Source organism: Antechinus flavipes, chromosome 2 (assembly GCF_016432865.1).
Source record: "Antechinus flavipes isolate AdamAnt ecotype Samford, QLD, Australia chromosome 2, AdamAnt_v2, whole genome shotgun sequence".
Lineage (NCBI taxonomy): Eukaryota > Metazoa > Chordata > Mammalia > Dasyuromorphia > Dasyuridae > Antechinus > Antechinus flavipes.
In genome coordinates this window covers 323,910,344-323,932,681 of record NC_067399.1, presented here as the reverse complement: position 1 = coordinate 323,932,681, position 22,338 = coordinate 323,910,344, and the positions used below count along the sequence as shown (strand labels likewise).

At 36.2% G+C, this 22,338-nt stretch overlaps 1 protein-coding gene across 3 annotated transcripts in view; it reads right to left on the bottom strand.

Moving 5' to 3' along the window:
* Positions 1-1,875: 1,875 nt before the first annotated feature.
* Positions 1,876-22,338, bottom strand: part of SMOC1 (SPARC related modular calcium binding 1) — a 191,185-nt gene continuing 170,722 nt past the window's right edge. For 2 of the 3 annotated variants that reach the window (XM_051977685.1, XM_051977687.1), the window contains exons 8-13: positions 19,268-19,460; positions 18,405-18,487; positions 15,820-15,925; positions 3,982-4,229; positions 2,944-2,997; positions 1,876-2,414 (exon numbers count right to left, since the gene is read on the bottom strand). In XM_051977685.1, the coding sequence (XP_051833645.1) occupies positions 2,398-2,414; positions 2,944-2,997; positions 3,982-4,229; positions 15,820-15,925; positions 18,405-18,487; positions 19,268-19,460 (701 nt within the window). In that variant the 3' untranslated portion in view covers positions 1,876-2,397. The remainder of the gene's footprint in view (positions 2,415-2,943; positions 2,998-3,981; positions 4,230-15,819; positions 15,926-18,404; positions 18,488-19,267; positions 19,461-22,338) is intronic. The other variant, XM_051977686.1, reaches the window with a different exon arrangement.

Genomic DNA, 22,338 nt, shown 5'->3' with positions numbered 1-22,338 from the left:
ATTCCTTAAATTCTAACCTAAAAATAATGTAGCTACTTGAATGATGCAGTAAAGCCCTATTCCTCAAGCCTCTGAGAACTATCATAGTATGATAGAGGACTGAACTCAAGTCAGGAACACCTGGGTTCAGACTTGGCCCAGACACTTAATGGGTGACCCTCAGCAGGTCACAAATCCCTCTGAATTTTCCTCATTGTCTTATACTTTTATTGGTATTGGGAATCCCCTGGATAGAAACTCCTTCTATTAATGCATATTTTTGTTTGCTAGGCAATTTATGGTCTGCTTGATGATGCAGTGGATAAACCAGAAAGACTCATCTGCCTAAACCAAATCTGGCTGAAGACAGTTACTAACTCTGTAACCACTTAATCCTGTTTGCCTCATCTTTAAAATGAACTGGAGAAGAAAATGGCAAATTACTCTAGCATCTCTGCTGAGAAAATATCCAAAATGGAGTCACAGAGAGTTGGACACAATTGAAAAATGACTTGACAAATACAACTTACAGTATTAGTTTCCTGAGCACTGATAATTTTAGATAATTAGCCCATGGTCATATAGCTAGTATGTGTTAGAGGCAGCTCTGGACCGGCTATCTTTGGCTGATTACACAGAATTGCATAAGTGTAAGCTATTATTATTATTGGTCATTGTGTAGAGGTGATCCTGGGTTGGCACAGAAGGGAGTGCAAAGTCTGGGAGATTCTCCTAAGGTGACAAGATCTGAGACCATGTACTTGTAAATGAATTATGTCTGTCATCCCAAGTTCAGCTTAATGAAACACATAGAGGCTCATCATCAGAGGATTGACTACCAGGTAGTTAATTATTTCTGCCACAGAAACTCAAGACAAAGTCATTGCCATCTGCATCAAAGGAGGTACACCATATCCATGGACTCCCAGATGTCCTAAAGACGTTAGAACAACCTGTAAATTAGGCAATTCCTGCAGGATGGATGGCTTTTATTCTTTAATTCTTCATTTTCATTCGGAATAACACTATATTCTTGAGTGAGTAAGTGATCTAAAATTTCCTAGATTGACACTCATTTTTGAAGCCCATACCAATGGGCTTAGATTATCAATATATTGATGACTAAGGGTTTCCTTAGTCTGAACATATAAGAATAGTTTTCACAATTCCTTACACTTTCCTCTTTGTTGATAAAAATACAGAGAACCTTGTTTAAGATACAATCACTTTCTGCTTTGACCCAATAACCATTTTTTTCCATCTATGCCCGTTCTCCCAAATTAGGAAGAGGGAGGAGACCTTTAAATCCTATCCTTGCTGCAAAATGCTGCTGCCACCAGTAATCTCCTTTCTTGTGCACTAGGAATCTATCCCATACAAAAGTTTCTAATACTATTTGCAGTTCTCTGAACCTTAAAATGCACTAATCCTGAAGAAAGCTTTCTGTCTCCTTTCTCCTTTTTCCTCTCTCCTCCCCTCTCCCTTTCTTTACCTCTATTCCCCCAATCAACTGAATTCCACTGTTCCTCATCCCAATTGGCTAAAAATTTGGTGTTACAGAAATATACATAAGAAAGCTAATTTACCCCCAATTCTATAATTTTCATGATTTTATTATGCTACAACGATTTTTTTCCCAGAGAAAGAAGGGAGTGTTTTCACCCACATGCTTGCTGGATATTTCTATCCTCCATAACCTGATAAAGAGTTTAGGTGTCAACTTATATCCTAAGTTGAAACCCAAACACTATTCTAAGGAGGAATAACTCAAGGAGCTTGCTTCAAGAACTACCAAGTTAGGGACTGTTTCCATTGGGACAGTAGGGACAACTTCCTCCTCCAGGAAGACAATTAGTAATCCCACCATAGTTATTCCAATAAAAAAGGTAAGACTCCCATCTCCATGTGCATTATTGAAGAGAATGAGGAAGAAAATAAAAAGGGAGGGTCAGTCTCTAAGCAGAATGAGAATAGATAATGATTGATTTCCGGAAAGCCTTTAGTAGGGTGCAGGAAAGAAAACATCAACTCTGAAGCTTGTACAAAAGAACTGTACAATTCACATATATATTTATATACAGTATATAAATCTCTTTCTTATCAAGGCTGAACAAACTCCAACAAAACAAAACAAAACAAAACTCTAAAAGTTGTCAGTAGCTGAGTCAAAAAAAGAGAAAACTTTTGCTTTTTTTCCTCTTCTCTTCTCCCACTGTGGTATTCAATAACAGTGTTAAAAAAAAAAAAAAACAGGACCCAAAACAAAACAACACACACACACACATACACACATGAGAGAATGATTTAAAAGTGCAAACATTGTGGGCACCTCTCCTGGTAGGCAGGATGTGACTTGTCAGGGTCAAAGGTCTCTGATCCATTCTCTCTTCATGGGACTCTCCACCCGCTCTTCTGCTTTTAGACCAGTTGTCCTACTGGGAATATGGATAAGTATAGAGAGAAGGAAGAAAATATAAGCAAAAGTCACATGGAGCTTCAGGTAAGATGGTTGTGGGGATGGAGGTGGAGAGAAGAAGAAGAGAGAGCTGGGTGAAAAGATCAACTTGCTTGCAATTGCAATTGTAGAAAAGCTTGCAAATAAACACAATTTATGAACCCACTCTGGCCTCTGGAGGAATCACTTTACAGATTTAAAAGAGGGACTTTCAGTGTTGTCTCTGTTTATTCTTTATCCTAGAAAAATGTTTGCCACAAGATGGTTGCACATGAGCCCTAAACTCAACTGTATTGAGTTGCTTGTAACCATGGACTGGGGTAGGGTGGAGAGGAAATAATAACATAAGCCTCGTTTCTTTTGGACCATCTCATTATGAAATGAGAGAGTTAGAATAAGTTTCCTGACAGGATGTTGAAATAGTTGAGGGAAAATAAGGACTGATAGAAAAGGGACAGAAAGAAGAAAGTGACTTACTGAATGGGGAGAAAAAGAGGAAAGTGACTTACTGAATGGGTTAATGCCTTGTCTTTTTCCATGAGGAAAGCTGCCCATGCTGCTACCTGCAAAAGACAAGAACATGAAGGTGCTTTGTCACCAAAGGAGAAGGAGGGGACAGCCATTTGTATCTGGTCTTTTGTTCCCTAGTCTAGCTCCTTTCTCTAAATGTGAGTATGGGAAACAGGTGGAAATTGAGTAGCTATGTTTATTTTTCCTTGCATCTTGCACTTGCAGTCAGAAAAAGTTAGGTTGGAATCTGGTCTTGGAACATTTAGGAACTTTGTGATTCTGTGTGAGTCTTTTGTATCCTTAGTTTTATCTGGAAAATAGTACTACTAGTACCTATCCCTCAAGGTTATTTTGAGTATTTTGGCTTGAAATATAGAGGACTTTTGATTTACAAAATGGCACAAGGGCTGAGTCTAATTCAGACTAAATTCCTAACCCTAGCATGTCCCTTCTGCATTGCCCTTCTTTCCTGCTTCTACCTAGTGCAAAAATCTCTAAACTTGGAGAGAAAGAGACCGGGTTGGCTAGCTTCAGTGTCCCCCTTAATCAATTGGATGACTTTGGGGCAAATATGATGTTGGATAAGTCATTTTTCTGGATTCCAGTTTCCTCATGTATACGAGACAGTTGGATTAAATGATCTTAAAAATCCTTTGCACCTTTAAAACCTATGACCTCACTTTCATTCATCTCATTGGAAAAATGTTATGTCTGCTTTCTACAAGAGCATGAAAATAAGTGCTTATGTCTGGTAGCTAGCTGAGCCTATGTTATCCTTTAGTCTGGCAACTAAAATTGAATAGTCATCTTAAAGACAGTAAGACCCTCTCAGGCCATGGGGATACCCTGTTGTAATTATCCCTCTTTAAATGAATTTCTGTATTATTATTGTTAAAGAATTAATTCTTTATTATTCTGTATTATTAAAGAAAATCGAGGTAAAGAAAATCAAGAGCACTTAAGACTTGAACCAGCAATTGGAAGAGGCTCAAGGCATTAGACTACCATGAATGACCCCACTTGTAGTAGCCAATTACCTCCTTCCTTTCTCACTCCCAGGCAGCCTTTCAGCTCTTGTAGTGAGATGGATTTGTCCTTGTTCAGGTCACAGTAGTCTGTAAAACGCCGGGCACATTTCTTGGGTTTGGCTTTCTTCTTCACATATCTTTTGAAGGGCTTCATCTCTCTCTTGCTGATGTCATTACTGCTGTTGTTATCCAGCTGGCTAAAGTACCAGTGTACCACCCGCTCTTCCAGAGTGTGGCTTGGATCTGGCTCAGAGAACCTAGGCCCAAAGCATACCCATTCCCCATACTTAGATCCCTTGGAAAGTCTCCCAAGGGAAAGGTCACAATTACCTCAGATCATTCCCAAGGAGCAGGGCTGAATAAGGCAGAGGCATAATTTCTGTCCCAAGTCAGCCACTGAGGATGTCTAATTCACCCTCCTTCAATTTGAATCACAAGAGATTTGTTCTCTCAAGAACCCACAAACTGAGAGAACCTTCAACAAACCAACTTGCCCAACCTGAGCAATACAGGTCAGGAGATGCTTTGCTGCGCCTCCCCAGAATAAGTGGGAAAGTCAAAAAGAGGAAAGATTGCATCTCCTTCCAGAACAAGGATGTTAGCCTTTTTCATGACATGGTCCTTCCCCCTCAAAGACTTTGCAGTCTACTTGACATTGTTATTATTGAGGCACGGTGGAAAAGTCTAGCATAAGAAGTTGGGTAACCCGAGTTCGGCTCCCTATTCAGCTGCTTTGTGTCTTCCCCTGTGAAATATTAATAACTACACTTGCACTGCCTTTCACTCAAAGCTGTTATAGGAAAAGCACTCTGTACAAATGAAAGTGCCATTTAAGTATGTCTGTAGTGTAGAAAAAGGTGTTGAAAAGTAGTAAAAAACAAAAAGTCAGGAGTGAAGAGATGATCATGGGTTAGAAGAGTTAAAGAAAGCTTTATAAAAGGCTTTATGCCCTGTGGTCATGGTGTGAATATAAATTCACAAGGCTCATTCATATACACAGTTCATGGAAATTATTCCCGGCTTTGGATAGTCACCTCATATAACATATTGAAATAACTGCAAAATCAGGAACAAAATATATCAGCACCTTTAGCATACATGCAACTGAAAAGAAGCACTTCACTTAGATGGACAGACTGTGTTGATAATGCTGAGCATGAGGTTCCATGAGTATGATCTGATGGAATACAACAAAACCTTGTAGCTTCTAATCCCAGCTTTGATCACCAACCCATTAAAATGGTTGTAGAATGAGTACTTGAAGCTAGGTGGCGCAATGGGTTTGGAATCAAGAAGACTCATCATGAGTTTAAATTTAATCTCAAATTTACTAGGTATGTGACCCTAGACAAATCATGGAACCTTATTTGCCTCCATTTCCTCATTTGTAAAATAAGGTAGAGAAGAAAATGGCAAAGTACTCAATTATCTTTGCCAAGATACTCAAGATTCCAAGAGTTTTCACATTTCTGGCTCACTAAGGCAGAAGGTTATCACAAGTACAAACATTTGGCTAAGAAGGAGAGAGCTATGGGATGTGGTACTCTACTAGAGTTTCACTATTGAATCAAAATCATAAAATTGAAAAGGACCAATTTGAAAAGTGGACTTGCAATTTCTATTATAAGATCTTCAGTAATGGAAATATTATTGCCTCTTTCTCTCTCCCTTTCCCAAATTTCAATTTTAGATGGCTCTATTAAGAAATTTTCTTTTTATATCAAGCCTAAATCTGTCTTGATGCAACTTCTAACCAATGCTGCTAGTTCTATCTTCTAGAGCTAAATTAAAATAAAAAAACTTAATCCCATTTTTATGTAACAGGACTTCAAATGCATGAAGACAATGCCATCTTCCTTTTTAAACAATTTAAATTTCAGTTCCTTTTTTCATAACCTATGGTTTGGTTTCTAGTCCTTTATTCTTCTTCTCATCCTTCACAGATGTGTTCTGGCTTATCAAAATTTTTCTTTAGATGTGGCAACCCAAGTTAAACACAACAATCTGAGCTATGACTATCATCCTGAGTAGGGCATGATGGAACTATATGGGTTTATAGCTTACCTTTATTTTGGACATTGTGCTCTTATTAATGAATTATTTTTGATGGATTGCATTATTAAGCTTACAATCCAATGAAGATCCTCAGCCTTTTTTCACCTAAATTGTTGTTTGGTCATTGCTCTTCCATTGTGTGTTTCTATGTTTAATTCAAGGATAATACAACACCATTAACTTTCATTTTATTAGATTTAATCTTTACATTTAACAGGTATCTTTTTTGGATCCTAATTTTGTTGTCATATGTGTGAGTTATCACTTCTCTACTTTGAGTTATCTACACAACAGATATCCAGGGCATTACACTACAGGCCTTTCTTTATTATTAAACCATAAATAAGGATCAACTAGTGGATGGATAAATTTGACCTGATAGATCTCCAAGTCAGGAAGCATAATCACATCCATCTCTCCTCTTTGGTTTGCTCAGATGCCCCAAAAAGGGGGTTAGATGGGGAATATGATAATGGTAGTAGTCCCTCTCCTGCTCAGAAATTTTTCTATGGCTACCTATATTAAAAAAAGGCATCAATGGTAACAGAACAAATTAGAGGAATAAAAAAATAACATCTCACAGAAAGTTTGGGATATCTTTATAATCTATTTTATAGCTGCAATTTAAAGAGGAATTAATCCAAAGTAAATTAATAGTTTAATACCAATAAGATCTCATTAATGTTGTCTTTGGGAGTTCTAAAACTGTTCCATAATGACACGTGGGAGTATTATCTATACAGACAATATATAGTCCTTAAACATCGAAGTTTTCTAGGAAATACAAAATGTTTGGAGATTTGGTGAGGGCATTTTTATCTTCAAGCTATCTTCAGTATCCTACTGCATTTGTTACAGGAATAAATGGCATAGCTGGTCCTTCGCATTTGACTATAACAAGCAGGTACTTGAAAGTAAATTCTATTGAGATTATAACATGTATAGTTCTTTGTGGGAGGAAAGAGAAAGACTATAGTCTAAGTTACAACTTTAAATATGACCCAGCCAACTGGCCTAGAATCTCCCTATATACCCAATGAAGAAAGGACACTGAGGAGGCATACCAAAAAAAAAAAAGCGTCTGACATCTACTAACCCATCAGAAGCATTTCTAAGAAGGAGAGAGGGAAAGGCTGCTAACCCTTAAGCAGTGAGTTTTACTGTCTGTCTCTCCCTTGCTAGGGGGAGGTCATGGGATTCCCAGGCAAAATCGAGCTTTTCCTTTAACCTTTAGGATTAGCATAACGTAATGTCTCACCTACAGGATGAAATAATAAAGCCTCAGTCAGGGAAAGATGGAAAAGAGTGGGTCATCCGACCCACTGATCCTGCCAGGGAAAGATTGCTCCCTCTAGCATGTGCTCTCAGGACTCTGTCCTGTCCAGTTTTTAGCTGCTCAGTTGACAGAGACTTTCCCTACTTTCTTTTAGGGCTTTTCCATAGGAATAAATCGTCTTACTTTCCCCCACTTCACATCAACAACTCTTCTATACTTCTCTCAATATCCTTAGGAAAAAGTATAGAAGTTAGAATTTAACATTTCTTAAATCTTATCCACCTACCATCCTCAAATTACATTTTGCTTCTTGGTCATAATTTGGCATCACTCAGATTATTTTATTTCAATTACACCTCCTTACTGCTCGACCTTCCCTCTTTTGGGGGCAATTTGTGGGTGAAAACCCCTGAATAGACATAGACTCACTTAGGAGGCTATACTACAAATCATGGAACCACTATCACTTTTATCTGCAAGAATTCCAGTACTGGCCCCTATTTCAACCTCTGGGCAAGTCACTTCCCCCAAACCTAGTTAGAATGAACAACACACACTCAGATATTTTTCCCCCACTGCTTATAAATTAATTCCTTATTAGATCCTATAATGTCCCCTGAACAGATGGTATGAAGGTATTATGTCCTTTTTGACTGATACCAAAAGAGATTAAGACATCTTAGACTCATACAGAATGTGGAATTCAAGTATCCTCACCAGCATAGTCAACATGATACAATGGTGACTCTTTACTGTCCTCCTTTTGCCCCCAAAAGTAAATGTAATCCTAGGATGAGGAAAATTACTTCTAAGCAATAAGGCTCCTGTTATTGTTGAAAGAAGACAGATTAAAAGCAGGTGTCCTATCTAATGCCCTGATGGTCCTGACAGTCAAAATCATTGGCACTACAATGTAAGAGAGAAATAAACCATCATGGGATAGAGGAAGAGAAGGAAATACAGAGCAATATTTAAGGATAAAAATAGAGATTGGGTGAAGGCAGAGTAATCGTCATATCTCTGTTGTTATTTTTTAGTCTTTTCTAACTCTTTGTGACCTTGGGATTTTCTTGGTATTGATTCTAGAGTAGTTTGCTGTTTCCCACTCAAACTCATTTTACAGATGAGGAAACCGAGGCAAACAGGATTCTGTAATTTGACCATGGTCACATATCTAGTAATTGTCTGAAGCTGAATTTGAACTCATGAATATGTTTTCCCATCTCCAGGTCCACCTTCTATCCATTGTGGCATCTAGCTGCCCTTTATACCTCTACATAAAGCCCAAGAAGGGAGAGTCATAAAAATAATTTGAGTGAAGGAATGAAAAGGCTTATTATATATATTATATGCCAACTAATGATACAAATCTAAAAATAAAAATTGTTCCTTTCCTCAAAGATCTTATATTCCATTGCAGGAGGACAACACAAAAAGAGGAATGGTATCCAATAAAAGGCATTTTGTTAGAAAAGTTATAAGAACAGTGAGGAGGATTTTAGAGATATACTATTTAATGAAAATCAGCTGAACCATACTATTGGCTGAGAAGCATCCTAAAATCCAAGGAAAAACAATCACTTAATACAACATAAGCAAAATGTGATCAATGAGAATAGTGCTTAAGTTCCCCAAATCAAATCATGAGAATTAGATGTGTGCACATCAAATGGAACACACATATAAAACTAATATTATAGGGAGAGTTCATTAGTTGGAAGGAAAAACATCTAGAGCCAGAGGATTTGGATTAAAATCTTATCTCTGATGATTACCACCTATGTGATATTTGATAAGTCAGTCTGGGTCTCAGTTGGTGGTCTTTCACAGGACTATGTCATCATAAGAGAAAGGCTTGGATACTCCCCAAGGAAACACAGTAGAGGGAAGTCATGTCTCCTATGCTGCTATAGACTGGAATCATTTTATCTTACTTTTAGATTAATGCTTTCCAATTTAAGAAATGTGATTCATTGAGTTTAAATCTTGATCTTGTTCAGTTCCCTGGTTTTCAGTGATTCCTTGCCATTAGGCAAATATGTGTGGCAGCTGCTTTTCCACAAAAAGAAGTTATTACCTCTTTGTATTCTCCATAGGTCTGATGACTGATAATTAATCAGCAACCAAAAGGCTTTGGGGAAGTTACAAAATTGATTTTCTTTTTTAAAAAGTTAGAGATTCGTATCTAAAGGCTTTGGTACTCTAGAGGTCACTATATTGTCCTCTACATTTATGTCACCGAAGTGAGGAAGAAAACAAACACTTGTTCAGCATTTACTATTTGCTAGGCACTGTGTTACTAGTATCTCACTTGATCCTCACAACAATCCAGTAAAATAGGTGCTAGTATTATCCCTAGTTTATAGTTGAGGAAATTGACTCAGACGGAGGTTGAGTGGCTTGCTTGTGTCCGAGGCTGCACTGAACTCAGATTTTTTTTTTTTTTTGACTCCTAGCTCAGTATTCTATCTACTGTGCCACCCAGCTAATTCATAGGAGAAACCATGAAGTCTTTGGGGTATTCCAAAAAACTAAAAGCATTTGGACAGGATCCATGTGATATCAAATTTCAGGTCTTGATTAATTGTATTATGGTCCAATGCTAATTTACCTTGTGTCTGTAGTTGATCATTGAAGGTTGTTCAGGAAGAGAGTACTTGTCTACTTATGTTGGGGAATCTATGCAAAAACTAGTAAGGTCCCTCCCTAGAGGTTTTCTCTGAATTCTGAAAAGGGCAAAATTTCACCCTTCTCTTTTTAAGTTTCTATCTTTAATTGCTGCCATAGCTTTTACGAACTCTAATTAAGGTAAGGAACATGAATGGCAGGAACTCTTACTTCAAAGCAACCAGCTTTGGCCAACATCTCGAGTCCATTTCTGCTATGCCAACCACTTTTCAGGAATGTGTAAAAGGTCATCTTGGATATTTAGCCAAGTCAAGCAAATATTCTAAATCTCCAGAGACTTATTCAACTCATTCAACTTATTCAATTTCCTTTCTTACTGATGCCTTCTCTCAATTCATCATTGTATATATGATCACAGTGAAAAAAGGATAGGGCTAAAAATACTACACTGATTGTCTTTTTCTTGGTGAGATAAAATTACAAACTATAACCCATAATGTAATATCACTCCAGAGGACATGTATTTATTGAAGATAAGTTGAGTCAGGAGTACTTGAGTTCAAATTCAGCCTCATACACTTATTAGACACTGGTTGTTTAACCTCTGTCTTCTTTAGTTTACTCAACTGTCAAATAGAGAAAATAATAGAACCTACCTCTCAAGATGGTTGTGAGGATCAATGAGTTAATATTTGTTTGGATCCTTCTCTTCCCTTTTCCTTTCTCATAGGGGAAAACTATCGAATGGAAAATCTTTCTATGCTTAAAGACTCTCAATTTTTCACCTCCAACATTTATAGAATTGTAAAACAAAATCCCTCATTTTTCCATTGAATAAATCAAGATCAAGACTGACATAATAACATGCAGAAGGTCAAACAACCTGGCTAATGGCAAAACTAGAATGAAAACTTATTTTTTTTTGTATCCAGCAGAATTAAAATGCAAATACAGCATCAAATATTTGTACTATTCTGAGGAACTTGAGGGGGAAGGACAAGGGTGTCAAACATTAGCATAGTCCCATGAACACAAAACTGATCAAGATTTTCAAGCCTCATTGGAAGGTAGAAGTTTCCATGGAAATATTTATATATTAAATTTCATCCATGCTTGCTTTCAACACATTTTCTGTCAGGGAAGATTAGATGGTCAAAGATAGTTAGTGGCAAAAGAGTATTATGAGAGAGTTTTGAAGAGAACAAGATATTAAAAATATTATGAATGGAGTAAGTGAGGTGGAAATTTTCTCTTTATTGTTGCCATTATTAGGACCAAAGACCTCTCATTCAACTAAGCTTCCTCCATCAGAAATGCAGGGAACTTTAACTTATATCCCACCAGAGACTAGTACCTAGAGCTAGAAAGATCCAGGTCAAACAAATAGGCCAGGTCTGATTTGACCTAACTGGCTTCATGCGACAAATTCTATATTCAAAACTGAAGTCACTTCAGACTTCTTCCAAACCAGATCCTCAGACTGAGTTTCCTATTTCTCTAACTGGTATCACTATATTTGCAATTATAAAAGTTCAAAATCTTCAGTCAACCTTGTCCTTTTCTCCCCCTATCAGTATTCTTTTGTCCATTTTACCTATGTTATATCTCCCTCTATTCATTCCATGATACAGCCCTAGTTCATATCATTGTTTTTTCAAATAAACTATGCCAGTAGGCTTCTATAATTATCCAGTCTCATCCTCATCTAATTCATCCCTTGCTAAATATGAGAATACTTTCATGAGATTAATCATGTCTCTCCCATGGAAGATGGTGTCTTCCAGGAAGTAGAGTCCTCTCATCCCATATCCTGTACCCACAACTATTCCAAAACAGATCTAGGAAATGTACCAGGCCAAATAATAATCAGGAATTTTTCAAAAATTCAATTGGATCATTTTTCCCACTCCAGGTCAACATAAGAAGATAAACAGAGACATTGGGAATAGAGTTCTGAAGGAATATGCCATGAACAAAATATTCCTGTGTAGAGAAAGGCTATGTGTGTTTTGGGGGCAAGAAGATATCCTAAATCCAGCAGGGAGGCACCTAAACTTCTGTGAGGTGCCAAATGGCAGCTGTGTTATTCATTACTTAGTTTTGTGTTATAGATTCAAGACAGACTAAGGAAGGGATTTATACCTTGGGGTAAATATTACAGGAGAGAGTGATCATGAGCTCTAAAGTATCTGCCGATCAAAGAGCAAATTCAAAAGCAAGTAGCAAGTCTATGATTCTGACTCTAGGAGCACAGTTGGGTTCAGCTTCTAGCTCAGTTGAAGTCTGCAGAGGAATAACCAGGGCAGAAATCCTAAAGCAAAAGGAAGCTTATAGTAAGTCATTCTGAACCAGTGGAGCTTTCTATCTGGAGGATAGCAGTTGAATCCTAAAATAATGTACTGAAACTCCAAATGGGGCAAGTCCAGAGGCCTGTTGTTTAACCCCAAATTTAGGTGAGAAACTTGTAGAGCTTAAACCAAAAAGGCCAGCAATCAAATTGTCTAGTGCGTAAGTTTTCAGGTTTTCCAGGTCTCCAGGCTTATCTGTTCATGAAATCTTAGAATGACACAACATTCAATATCTCAAGAAAGCATCAACAAAACCTGTCCAGACATTCCTTCCAGAAATTTTCAGAGACTGGCCCTAACATAATTGGGAAAATGAGCGAAGAATCTCACCATAAAAAGCTATTGTGGTGACAGGGAAGTTCAAGATAAACCTCAAAAGAAGAAAATGACTTTAAAACATCTATAAGCAAAGTCTTAAATAACTCAGCTTAAGCAGATTTGACTGGAGATCCTGAAAGAGATGAATTAAAAAAAACAAAAACCAAAAATGATTTTATAAGAGAAATAAGAAAACTATAGGAAAAGAATTGAAAGCTACTAAAAGAAAGAATTGGAAAGTACATAGCTTGGCATGAAAGAGATAAGATGTTGCCAATGCAATTAACTCCCTGAAAATGTGAATGGACCCAATAAAAGCCAATGATTCCATAAGATAAAAGAGAGGGAGAGGATATAAAGTATTTTTTGTTTAGTAAACAAAAACTGAAACAAAAACTGACCTTGTTTCTTCTTTCACAACTATGACTAACATGGAAATCTGTTTTACATGATTACACATATATAATCTATATCAAATTGATTACCATTTTAGAATCTGGGGAGGGAGAAAAATTTAGAACTCAAAAATTTCCAGAAATGAATGCTAAAAATTGTTTTTATATATAATTGAAAAAAGAACAAAATATTATTTTTAAAAATTGACCTGAACAACAGATTAAGGAAAGATAATTTAAACATTGCTGAAAAGTCACAACTAAAAAAAAGAATCTAGACATTATATTTCAAGATTTCTAGAATAATACAACATTCAATATCCCAATAAAGCAGCAGCAAGACCAATCCAGACATTCTCTCCAGAAGTATTTAGAGCCTAGAGCTAAAATAATAACCAACGGAAGAAGTAGGCTCAAAGAAAACTGCCCAGATCTCATAGAACAAGAAGGCAAGATTAAAATAAGAAAAAAAGTTACACTGGCCACTTCTTGAAAGCAACTTTCAAATGAAACTCTTAGAAACATTATAGTCAAAATCCAGTGAGATCCCTCATAGTACTCATAGGCACGTAAGTTCTGACTTGTCCTGTTTTTTTTTTTTCCTCCTGGTTTGACCCTTCCTAGGGAGCCTTGTAGATCCCTCTTAGGCACCATATTGGTGCCAAACTTAGTGAGGACCCTGAATCAACTTTAGACCTTTTGAGAATTCCCAATCCCAATGATCCATCAGTCTCACCATTTCTAGCACCCAGGATTACTAGCATATATCATGATACTCTACTCCATGAAACCTTTTTTGATACTTTCAACCAGTCAAGGCTCCAAATCTTTCAAATACTTTGTAACACTCTTACATATATTTTAGTTACATAAAGCTTTGTTGTAGGTCTTAAACTAACAGAGTTCAGGAACCATCTCCATTGTATCTTTATATACTTCCACACCACCCAGTACAGTGCTTTTTTCAAAGTAAGTCATCTCTCTATGTATTTCTTCCTCTCATATATGTATATATGTTCATTTAAAATATATAATATACACACATATTAAAGTGAATCTTATGCCGTGCCTTGCTCTCTATTTTCTTTCTAGATATGATATTAAAATTCTGAGGCAGATGATACAAGATTAGCTGAAGACAGAAGGAAGGGACCAATTTAAATTCTGTGGTTAGAATTCTAAAGCTTTTGTTTTCCCTATCAAAGAAAATTACTTGTATAGGCTAAAACAAATATAGTTAAGAACAAAACAAGGTAATAGAAGCATCTACTTAATCTAAATAAGTTTGTCTTTAAAACTCACATATGGTTTATCCCAGAACACTGAAAACATACAATTGAGATTTCTAATTGCTGCTTATTACCATTGAGTAATTATAGAGAATGACAGAGGTATTGGAGAGAAACAAGGTTCCAATTTTCAAAAAAAGTAATAGAAAGGTAAATTCTGCAAATCATAGACCAATGAGATTAATTTACTTCATCAGAAAAATCCTCCAGTAGATTAAGTGAATGACTTATTAACATTCAGAAAGAGAAGATAGGAATTATCATGGATTTGCCAAGAAATCAAAACTGACAGATTTCAACATTGTCCTTAAGCTCCTGGGTAGAGAAGTATTTTCAGGAGATTACATATTCTCTGACTGGTCTCCCATTCATTATCCTGGTACTTCTAAGGTTGCCACCATAGACTGCCTAGTACCTTTTGCTTTCTCCTTAGTAATCAATCAAGTCCCAAGCCCCAATATCATATCCTCTTAAACTAAGGGGAATGTGTTTCTGAGCCATGTTACACAGTAAAGCCTGGCCATGATGAAAACCCCTGTAAATAAAATGGGGTTTGAAAATAAAAAAAAAAAACATACTTGAAAATTGCTTCTTTTAATAGCTTCTGACTGAGAATTTATAATTAACTGAGATCTTTGCTCTAGGTTTTCTCTGACCTATTTCCCAGATTTAAATAATATAGATGATACAATGATAAACTCACTTGAATTTAGGACAACTCATTTTTCATCAAGACAAGAAAAAAATAGCTTCATAGCAGTGGGACTAACAGGAAGGGGGTTTCTCATGCTCAATGTGAAAACAGATCTTATGAACTGCATGTTATGACCGAATCTATTGCTTGAATTGATCTATATAAGAGGCCCATCAACTAGAGCTTGAGGAGAGTGAGCTCCATATTTCTGTGCAAAAACAGTTTCAAATACCATGTCAAAGAGGCAATAACTTTGGATTTCTCTATGAGAGTATAAAATCATGAAGTCCAGAATCCTGATTCACTGACTGGCCCTATGCTGTTTCTGATGTAAAAAGTCATACCAGGGCAGCTAGGTGGTGTAGTGGACAGAGCACCGGCCCTGAAATCAGGAGAACCTGAGTTCAAATCTGGGCTCACATTTAATACTTTTTGGCTGTGTGACCCTGGGCAAGTCATTTAACCCCAATTGCTGCAGCAAAAAAATAAATAAAGAAAGAATTCATACCATATGTTTAACATTCTACCCCCTACTCTGTTCTTCAATAATTCTGTGTAGTATTTCTTTGCTTTCACGAATTACATCTTTTCCATCATACACACAATTCCTTTCTTCTATTTCAAGCTCTCTACATCTGAATCCAACCACTCTCATGAACAAGAAGATATTTGGCCTATAAACAGTACTAAAAGGCTACAGAGCAATAAATTCTGATTAACTAGAGGAGAGAGAAAAAATGAAAGTTTTCAACTCATAATGAGAAAAAGAAATTTACTCTATCCTTAAGCCCTTTTCTCATACTATCCCCAGATTCCCTGCTAAGTCAAAAAAAGTCATGCTTACCTCCCACCTCCAGTAGGTGCTGCCGAATTAATAGCCTGAACCATATCTGTGGTGAGAGCATCTAGCAAACTGGTGATAAATTCCATTTTCTTCCCTTCTGGACAGCCTATAGGAGGGAATAATAAGAGAAAACAGATGATAGATATCAACTAGGCAAGGAAACTGCCTCTCCCGACTAGAATGGAAAATTCTTTGTATTAAAGGAACTTTAGAAGCCATCGAGTCTAACCTCTGGTCCTATGAAGGAGAATCCTCTACAATATTACTAACAAATAGATGTAACAAATATCTCTAATGACTGGGAACCTTTTGGTTTTCATTTCTGGAAAGCTAATTATTTTGGTGGTCTTCCTTATATTAATATTAATTAATTAATTAATATTAATTCTTATATCCATATTAAAACAAAGTCTGCCTATATTTGTTAATCTTGGTTCTTGCTTACTAGGAACAAAAATAATGTCTTCCCTTCAGATATCTGAAGAGAGTGAATATATTTCCCTAAGTGTTCTCTTGGGCAACTAAGTGGCGCAGTAGAGTACCTGTCCTTCCATCAGAAAGACTCATTTTGAGTTCAAATCTGGCCTCACATACTTAGTGGATAAGTCACTTAACCTTATTTGCCTCAGTTTCCTCATCTGTAAAATGTAAAATGAGCTGGAGTAGGAAACAGCAAACCACTTTAGTATCTTTCCAGGAAAATTTCAAAGGGTTCACAAGGAGTCAGGCACTGTTGAAAAACTACAAGTGTTCTCTTGTTCATATTAAACATTTCTAATCCCTGCAAGTAATCTTTGACATGCATCGTCTTTCACCAGCTTAGTAGCTCTTCCTTAGATGAACTCCAGTTTGTCAATATCTCTGAAATGTGACATCCAGATATATACATTTTTAGCTGAGATCTGACCAGGGCATAAAAGAATGGAACAATCTCCAGATATGCTATGCCTATGAGATTACCACATCTCTCCTTATCTTTCCTTGATCAGATAATTTTACTTCTGGGATTTTTTCTACCTTCAAACAATTCCATGCCATTTTAATGTTCTTTTGACCTCCATAGGTAAGTAGACTAACCTAGGATCCCAAAGCTCAGGTATTCCTGACAAATTAGCAATGTCAGACTTAATTTTCCCCTCAATTCACAAAGCCAGGAGCACAAAGTGATTCCTAGATCCTCCCTTAAGTATAAATACAAGCTATTGATAATCATATGAAAGAATGCTCCAAATTACTACTAATATGAGAAAGGCAAATTAAAACAACACTTAAGTTTCTCCCATCAGTCTGGCAAAGATAACAAATTATGAGAATAATAAATGTTAAGGAGGATTATGAGAAGCAAGGGACATTAATGCATCATTAGTTTATCTGTGAACTACAGATGAATCCAGAAAATAATTTGAAAATATAAAAAAGAAATCATTAAGATGTATATAGTCCCCTGACTCAATAATATCATTACCAGGCATATACTCCAAGGAGATTAATGGTGGAAGAAAAGGAATAAAATATACAAAAAATATTTTTAACAGTGCATTTTACAGTTACAAATTGATTGGGGAATGGAGGACAAGTTGTCATGAATTAATGTAGTAGAATATTGGAACAATCTATATGTTGATCATGACAATGTAAAGGAAAATAACAATGAAAGATTTCAGAATTCTGCTCAGTGCAATAATCAAAGTTAATTTTAGTACAGTGAAATATGCTTCCTCAGATGGGAGCTAATAGATTAGCAATGTGGAATGAAGCCTATACTGTCAGATATGCTAACATTTCTCTTTCACTTAATTGTAGTTCTTTGTTATAAGGGTGAGGGGGAGTGTGTGTGTGTGTGTGTGTGTGTGTGTGTGTGTAGAAAAAGGGGAATAAAAAGATTTCATGTTATCTTTTCTACCTTTAAATCTAATCTGTGCTTCCTTTCATGAAAATCCTTTCAACACTGTATCAAAAAGGCCAATCCAAAATGGGCTCATCTTATGATGTATAGTTTCACAGATTTGCCTGGATCCTAGAGTCACTGATACCAAGGAAAATGTGCTTTGGATAGAATTTAGAGCCTGCAAGGCTGGTACTATTAGTATTCCAAACCACAATTCTGACCTTGTTGCAAGAAGGGAAAGCAAAAAAAAAAAAAAAAAAAAAGTCAGGCTGCAAACTGGACATTTATCACCTCTAGGACCTCTACACTTGCTTAGATATGCACATTTGAGTCCAACTCCATGCTATTTGACACTATAAGGAGAGTCAATCTATTACCTACAAGGTGGATAACATGGCCATAGAATGAGAGGCTTCCTCAACCTGAATCTGACTGACATATTTTATGCAAACCATGTGTTTTACTTATTTAAAAACTGAATGAATTATTGCCACTTTTGCATTAATAGAACTCCTTTATCTGTGGGGTCCCAAAGCACTTGCACAGTCAATTTCTCATCCATTCCAAGGTAGGTCAGTGGATGGGTAAGCTAGTCTGCATCCATACTTGGGAAAACTGGGGCATAGAGAAGAAGAGAGATTTTTCAGTGAAAGAAAAAGGAGAAAAAAATCCAGATAAGAGACAGATTTCATCCTACCTGGTAGTTCTCTTTCTTTAAATGGATCGTCCATTTCTGAACTCTTCGACCTGGCGTCACTTTCACATACAGGAGTCTCATATCTGAAGGAGATAAAAATGTACTTCAGTTTGACTAATAATTTGCAGCTTTGCTGTGAGTTTAGCATTCATAACAGAGCATCCAGTTGTTATTTTTATAATCATATAAATAGTGATGAACTAATCTGATTATTCTAGAAAATAATTTGGGATTATTTTTTTAAAAAATCACTAAACTGTATAGTATCCTCTGACTCAGTAAACTCATTACTAGTCATTTACTCCCAGAGGTCAAAGGAAGAGGGAAATCAGTAATATGTACAAAAATATCTATAGCAGTACATTTTGTAATTGCTAAGAGCTGTAAGGAAAATGGATGCCCATTGATTGGGTAATGGCTAAACAAATTGTCATAAATGAATATAATAGAACATTGTTTTGCCATAAGAAATGATGAATATGAAGATTTTGGAAAACTTGGAACATTTGTAGCAACTAATTTAGCATTTTGCTGATGAACCAGAAGAGCAATTTATACATTGATCACAATAATCTTCAGGAAGCCACAAACTAAATAAATCTCATTATAAATGATTCTAATTGTATTATTTTAATTATCTTTTAAAGGGGATCACAAAAGCACTTTTTGAAAGGTCATTATTCTAGTTTAGGCAATTTAACTACCAATGAAGCACTCACAAAACCCAGGTGGCAAGACTCATGTATAACCATTGTAAAGGGAAGACTGTTTTTTGGGCAACATGAATAGATCTCTCATCCTTACCATTTTTCTAGTCCCAGTTTCTAATTCAAAACCTGAGACAAACAGCTTGTCAGTCTTACCGAGTGGAAGTCCCAGGAAGTGGGCGTCCTGTGTCAACCAGGACACACCAACAATAGCCAGTGGACTGGTGGCACTGTACTGGCTTATAAAGCCCTCCTGGGGCACACTCTGGGATAACGATCCCCTCCCGGGGGTTCTGACGAGCCTCTTCTAGTGCACTCTGTCTTTCCTGGTCACATGAATGGACTTTCTCTATAAGAATCAATAAAGATAGATATCTCATCATATCACCTCAAGGATCTACCTACTGGACCAAGAGTCCAAACTAAAATTTGAAAACCTGGCCTATAACATTAAAAGAATATGTTTATCAAAGAAGTCAATGTAGAGTTCTTTCTAGTAACAATGTAACAATGGCACCTACTAGAATTTTGTTCCAATATATGCCAATTTAGCAATTATTTTGCTTTTTTAAAGCCAGGTCTCTATTTCACCCAACCTGGAAGTACAATGACCATTAATGGGCAAGATCCCTGCAATGATCAGCAAGGAAGTTTAATGTGCTCAATTTCTTCTAAGCTAGAGCAGTGAGTCCCTCATTAGGCAACCTGATGCCCTGCTTCTTCTGGGGGTCCACCACCTTGATAATAAGAAGAACAGATACAATTTTAATAGTGTCTACTATGTGCCAGGTACTGGGCTACATGCTTTACAAATATTATCTCTTTTTGTTCTCACAACAAGCCTGAATAGTAGATGCTATTATTAAAGTCCCTATTTTGCAGATGAAGAAACTGAGGGAAATGGCATTTAAGTGACTTGTCCATAGTTATACAACTAGTTATATTTCTGATAGTTATGATTTTGATTTGATTCAAGTCTTTCTGACTTCAAGCCTAACATCTGCAGACTTAATGTACATACCTAATCAGCTATTAGCTTATCCCAGCTCAAGAACTCCAAAGCTCAAGTGATCCACTAGCTTCAGCCTCTCCATCAGCAAGAACTACAGAATATACTCCCACTCAAAGTGGTCTCTGTATTGTTATTAAAGTCATGGAATGTGATTCAGGAAAATATATGCTGTAGCCTACTGAAAAATTCTGTCATGACGTCTTACCTGCAATACTATAGGCCCATCCTTTATTTAATGATAAAAGTATATATCTAAAACCCCAAACTAGTATTATTTGCAACAGGGAAACACTAGAAACTTTCCAATACAAATATAGGTATAAACAAGGACACCCCTTATCCCCATAATTATTTAAATATTTGAAGAAATGCTAGCCATAGCAATAAGAGAAAGAAACTAAAGGCATTAACATCAACAAAGAACAGAAAACAATTATTCTTATTTTCTGAAGGTGTAATAACTTGTCAGAAAAGTAAAGAAACTGGCATCAAAAACTTTGTTAAAGTAGCAGAATACAAAATAAGTCCACAAAAAAACCATGACCATTTCCATACACCAATAACAAAACGTAGGAGAAAATAATAGAAAGGGAAATTCCATTTGTAAAAGCCTACAAGACATCTGGAAGTCAATCTAGACTTAAGACAAACAAGACATTTAAATGCAATTACAGGGACTTTAAAAACTGTAACCCATCAACTTTCACAACCTTTTTAAAGATAGTGATTATGATAATGATCTTAAGAATCTTGGAGAATTCTTAGCTTGCTATTTTAAATACATTTTATCATGATAAGACTGCAAATTGTTATAAAGTAGATAACAAAAATGAATCAATGATGAAATTTTATACAAACATGTTCCAGGCCATGGCAACTAGTAGAGACCCCTAAGATATCACTAATAATATTCTAGGCAAAAAAAGCTCTTGACTACCAGACCAGTGTTATTTCTGTTCTTCAAGGTCTTCTAATCCATATTTATCTTACTCTTTCTGGACTGAAAGACATTTTTATTGAGAGAGAAAAATGAGAACAAATTCCTGACATCCTAGAAATGCTGACTGACCCTGGAATAAAACCACCACCATTGGTTCCCATGATACTTGAGAAGAAGGGCAAAAAATAGTAAGTGGAAAGTTAGCAAAACTGAGTGGGGTCTCAATTTCTAAACTGAGGTCTCTAGCTAAGATACCTTGGTATTAACTTAAGAAAAGTTGAGTACCTTGGGTACTTTTTAAGATTACCAAATCCAAAGATCATTTAAAAAAACATTTTTTGACTCATATTTGATGACACAAAAAAATGCAACACAAGGAAAGAGCATTGATCACTCTCAACTCCAACAAAACCAACAACAGTTTTTTGTGAACACCATGTACAAGGAAAATGTCATTGATATTCTACAGTGCCTCAGTGTAGTGAGAAGGTGATATTAAGTTCTCCAAGGTTATACCAATAGAGTACAAACATTGACAAGTCTTTTTCCAAGCAAAGAAGTCTTCAAGTATAAACCTTGCAGTAAATGGAGTGACTATTTTCCTAGGACCAGTCTAGCTAAATTGCAAGAGGCTTATCGCCAGAAGATTGGTCACCAGGTGATAATTATTTTTGGCCATAGCAGCCTATAAAGAATGTCTAGTACACAGAAGGGCTTTATCTACATCAGTGAAGGGATAGCGTTAATACTGATGATATCATGGATATTTTTAAGTGTTGAAGTTTATGTAATATAACTGTTTGACTAGAGCTTTAAATTAATGTATTATATAGGCCACCATTCTGAAGTAATAAATGTGACTGAAAGAAAAATTAGGAACTGAAAGTTAGAACTCTTCAGACAGAATAAAATATGAGAGATACACATTTCTACCATCAGAATCTACCATAATCATCTGACAATTCTTGTGGACATGTGTAATAAAGCCTTAAATAAACCACCTTATTATAAAAGACAAGAAAAGCAATAGTCCCTATTGGGAGATTTCTAGAAATTGTTGACAGCTATTCTCAAATGTTTACAAAGAGCTTGGTGACTCACAGGTCAATCAAAATGTCATATACTCAGAAAGTAGTTCAGAAACTGGAAATATAAGTATAGAAGACTTAGTTCATTGAGACCAGAAGCTTAATCTGAATTAGTAAACATGAAAACTATAGAATGCTCTTTAAAAAGTTTAAGGTTTGTTGCTTTCAACTCACTCAAATTTGGTTT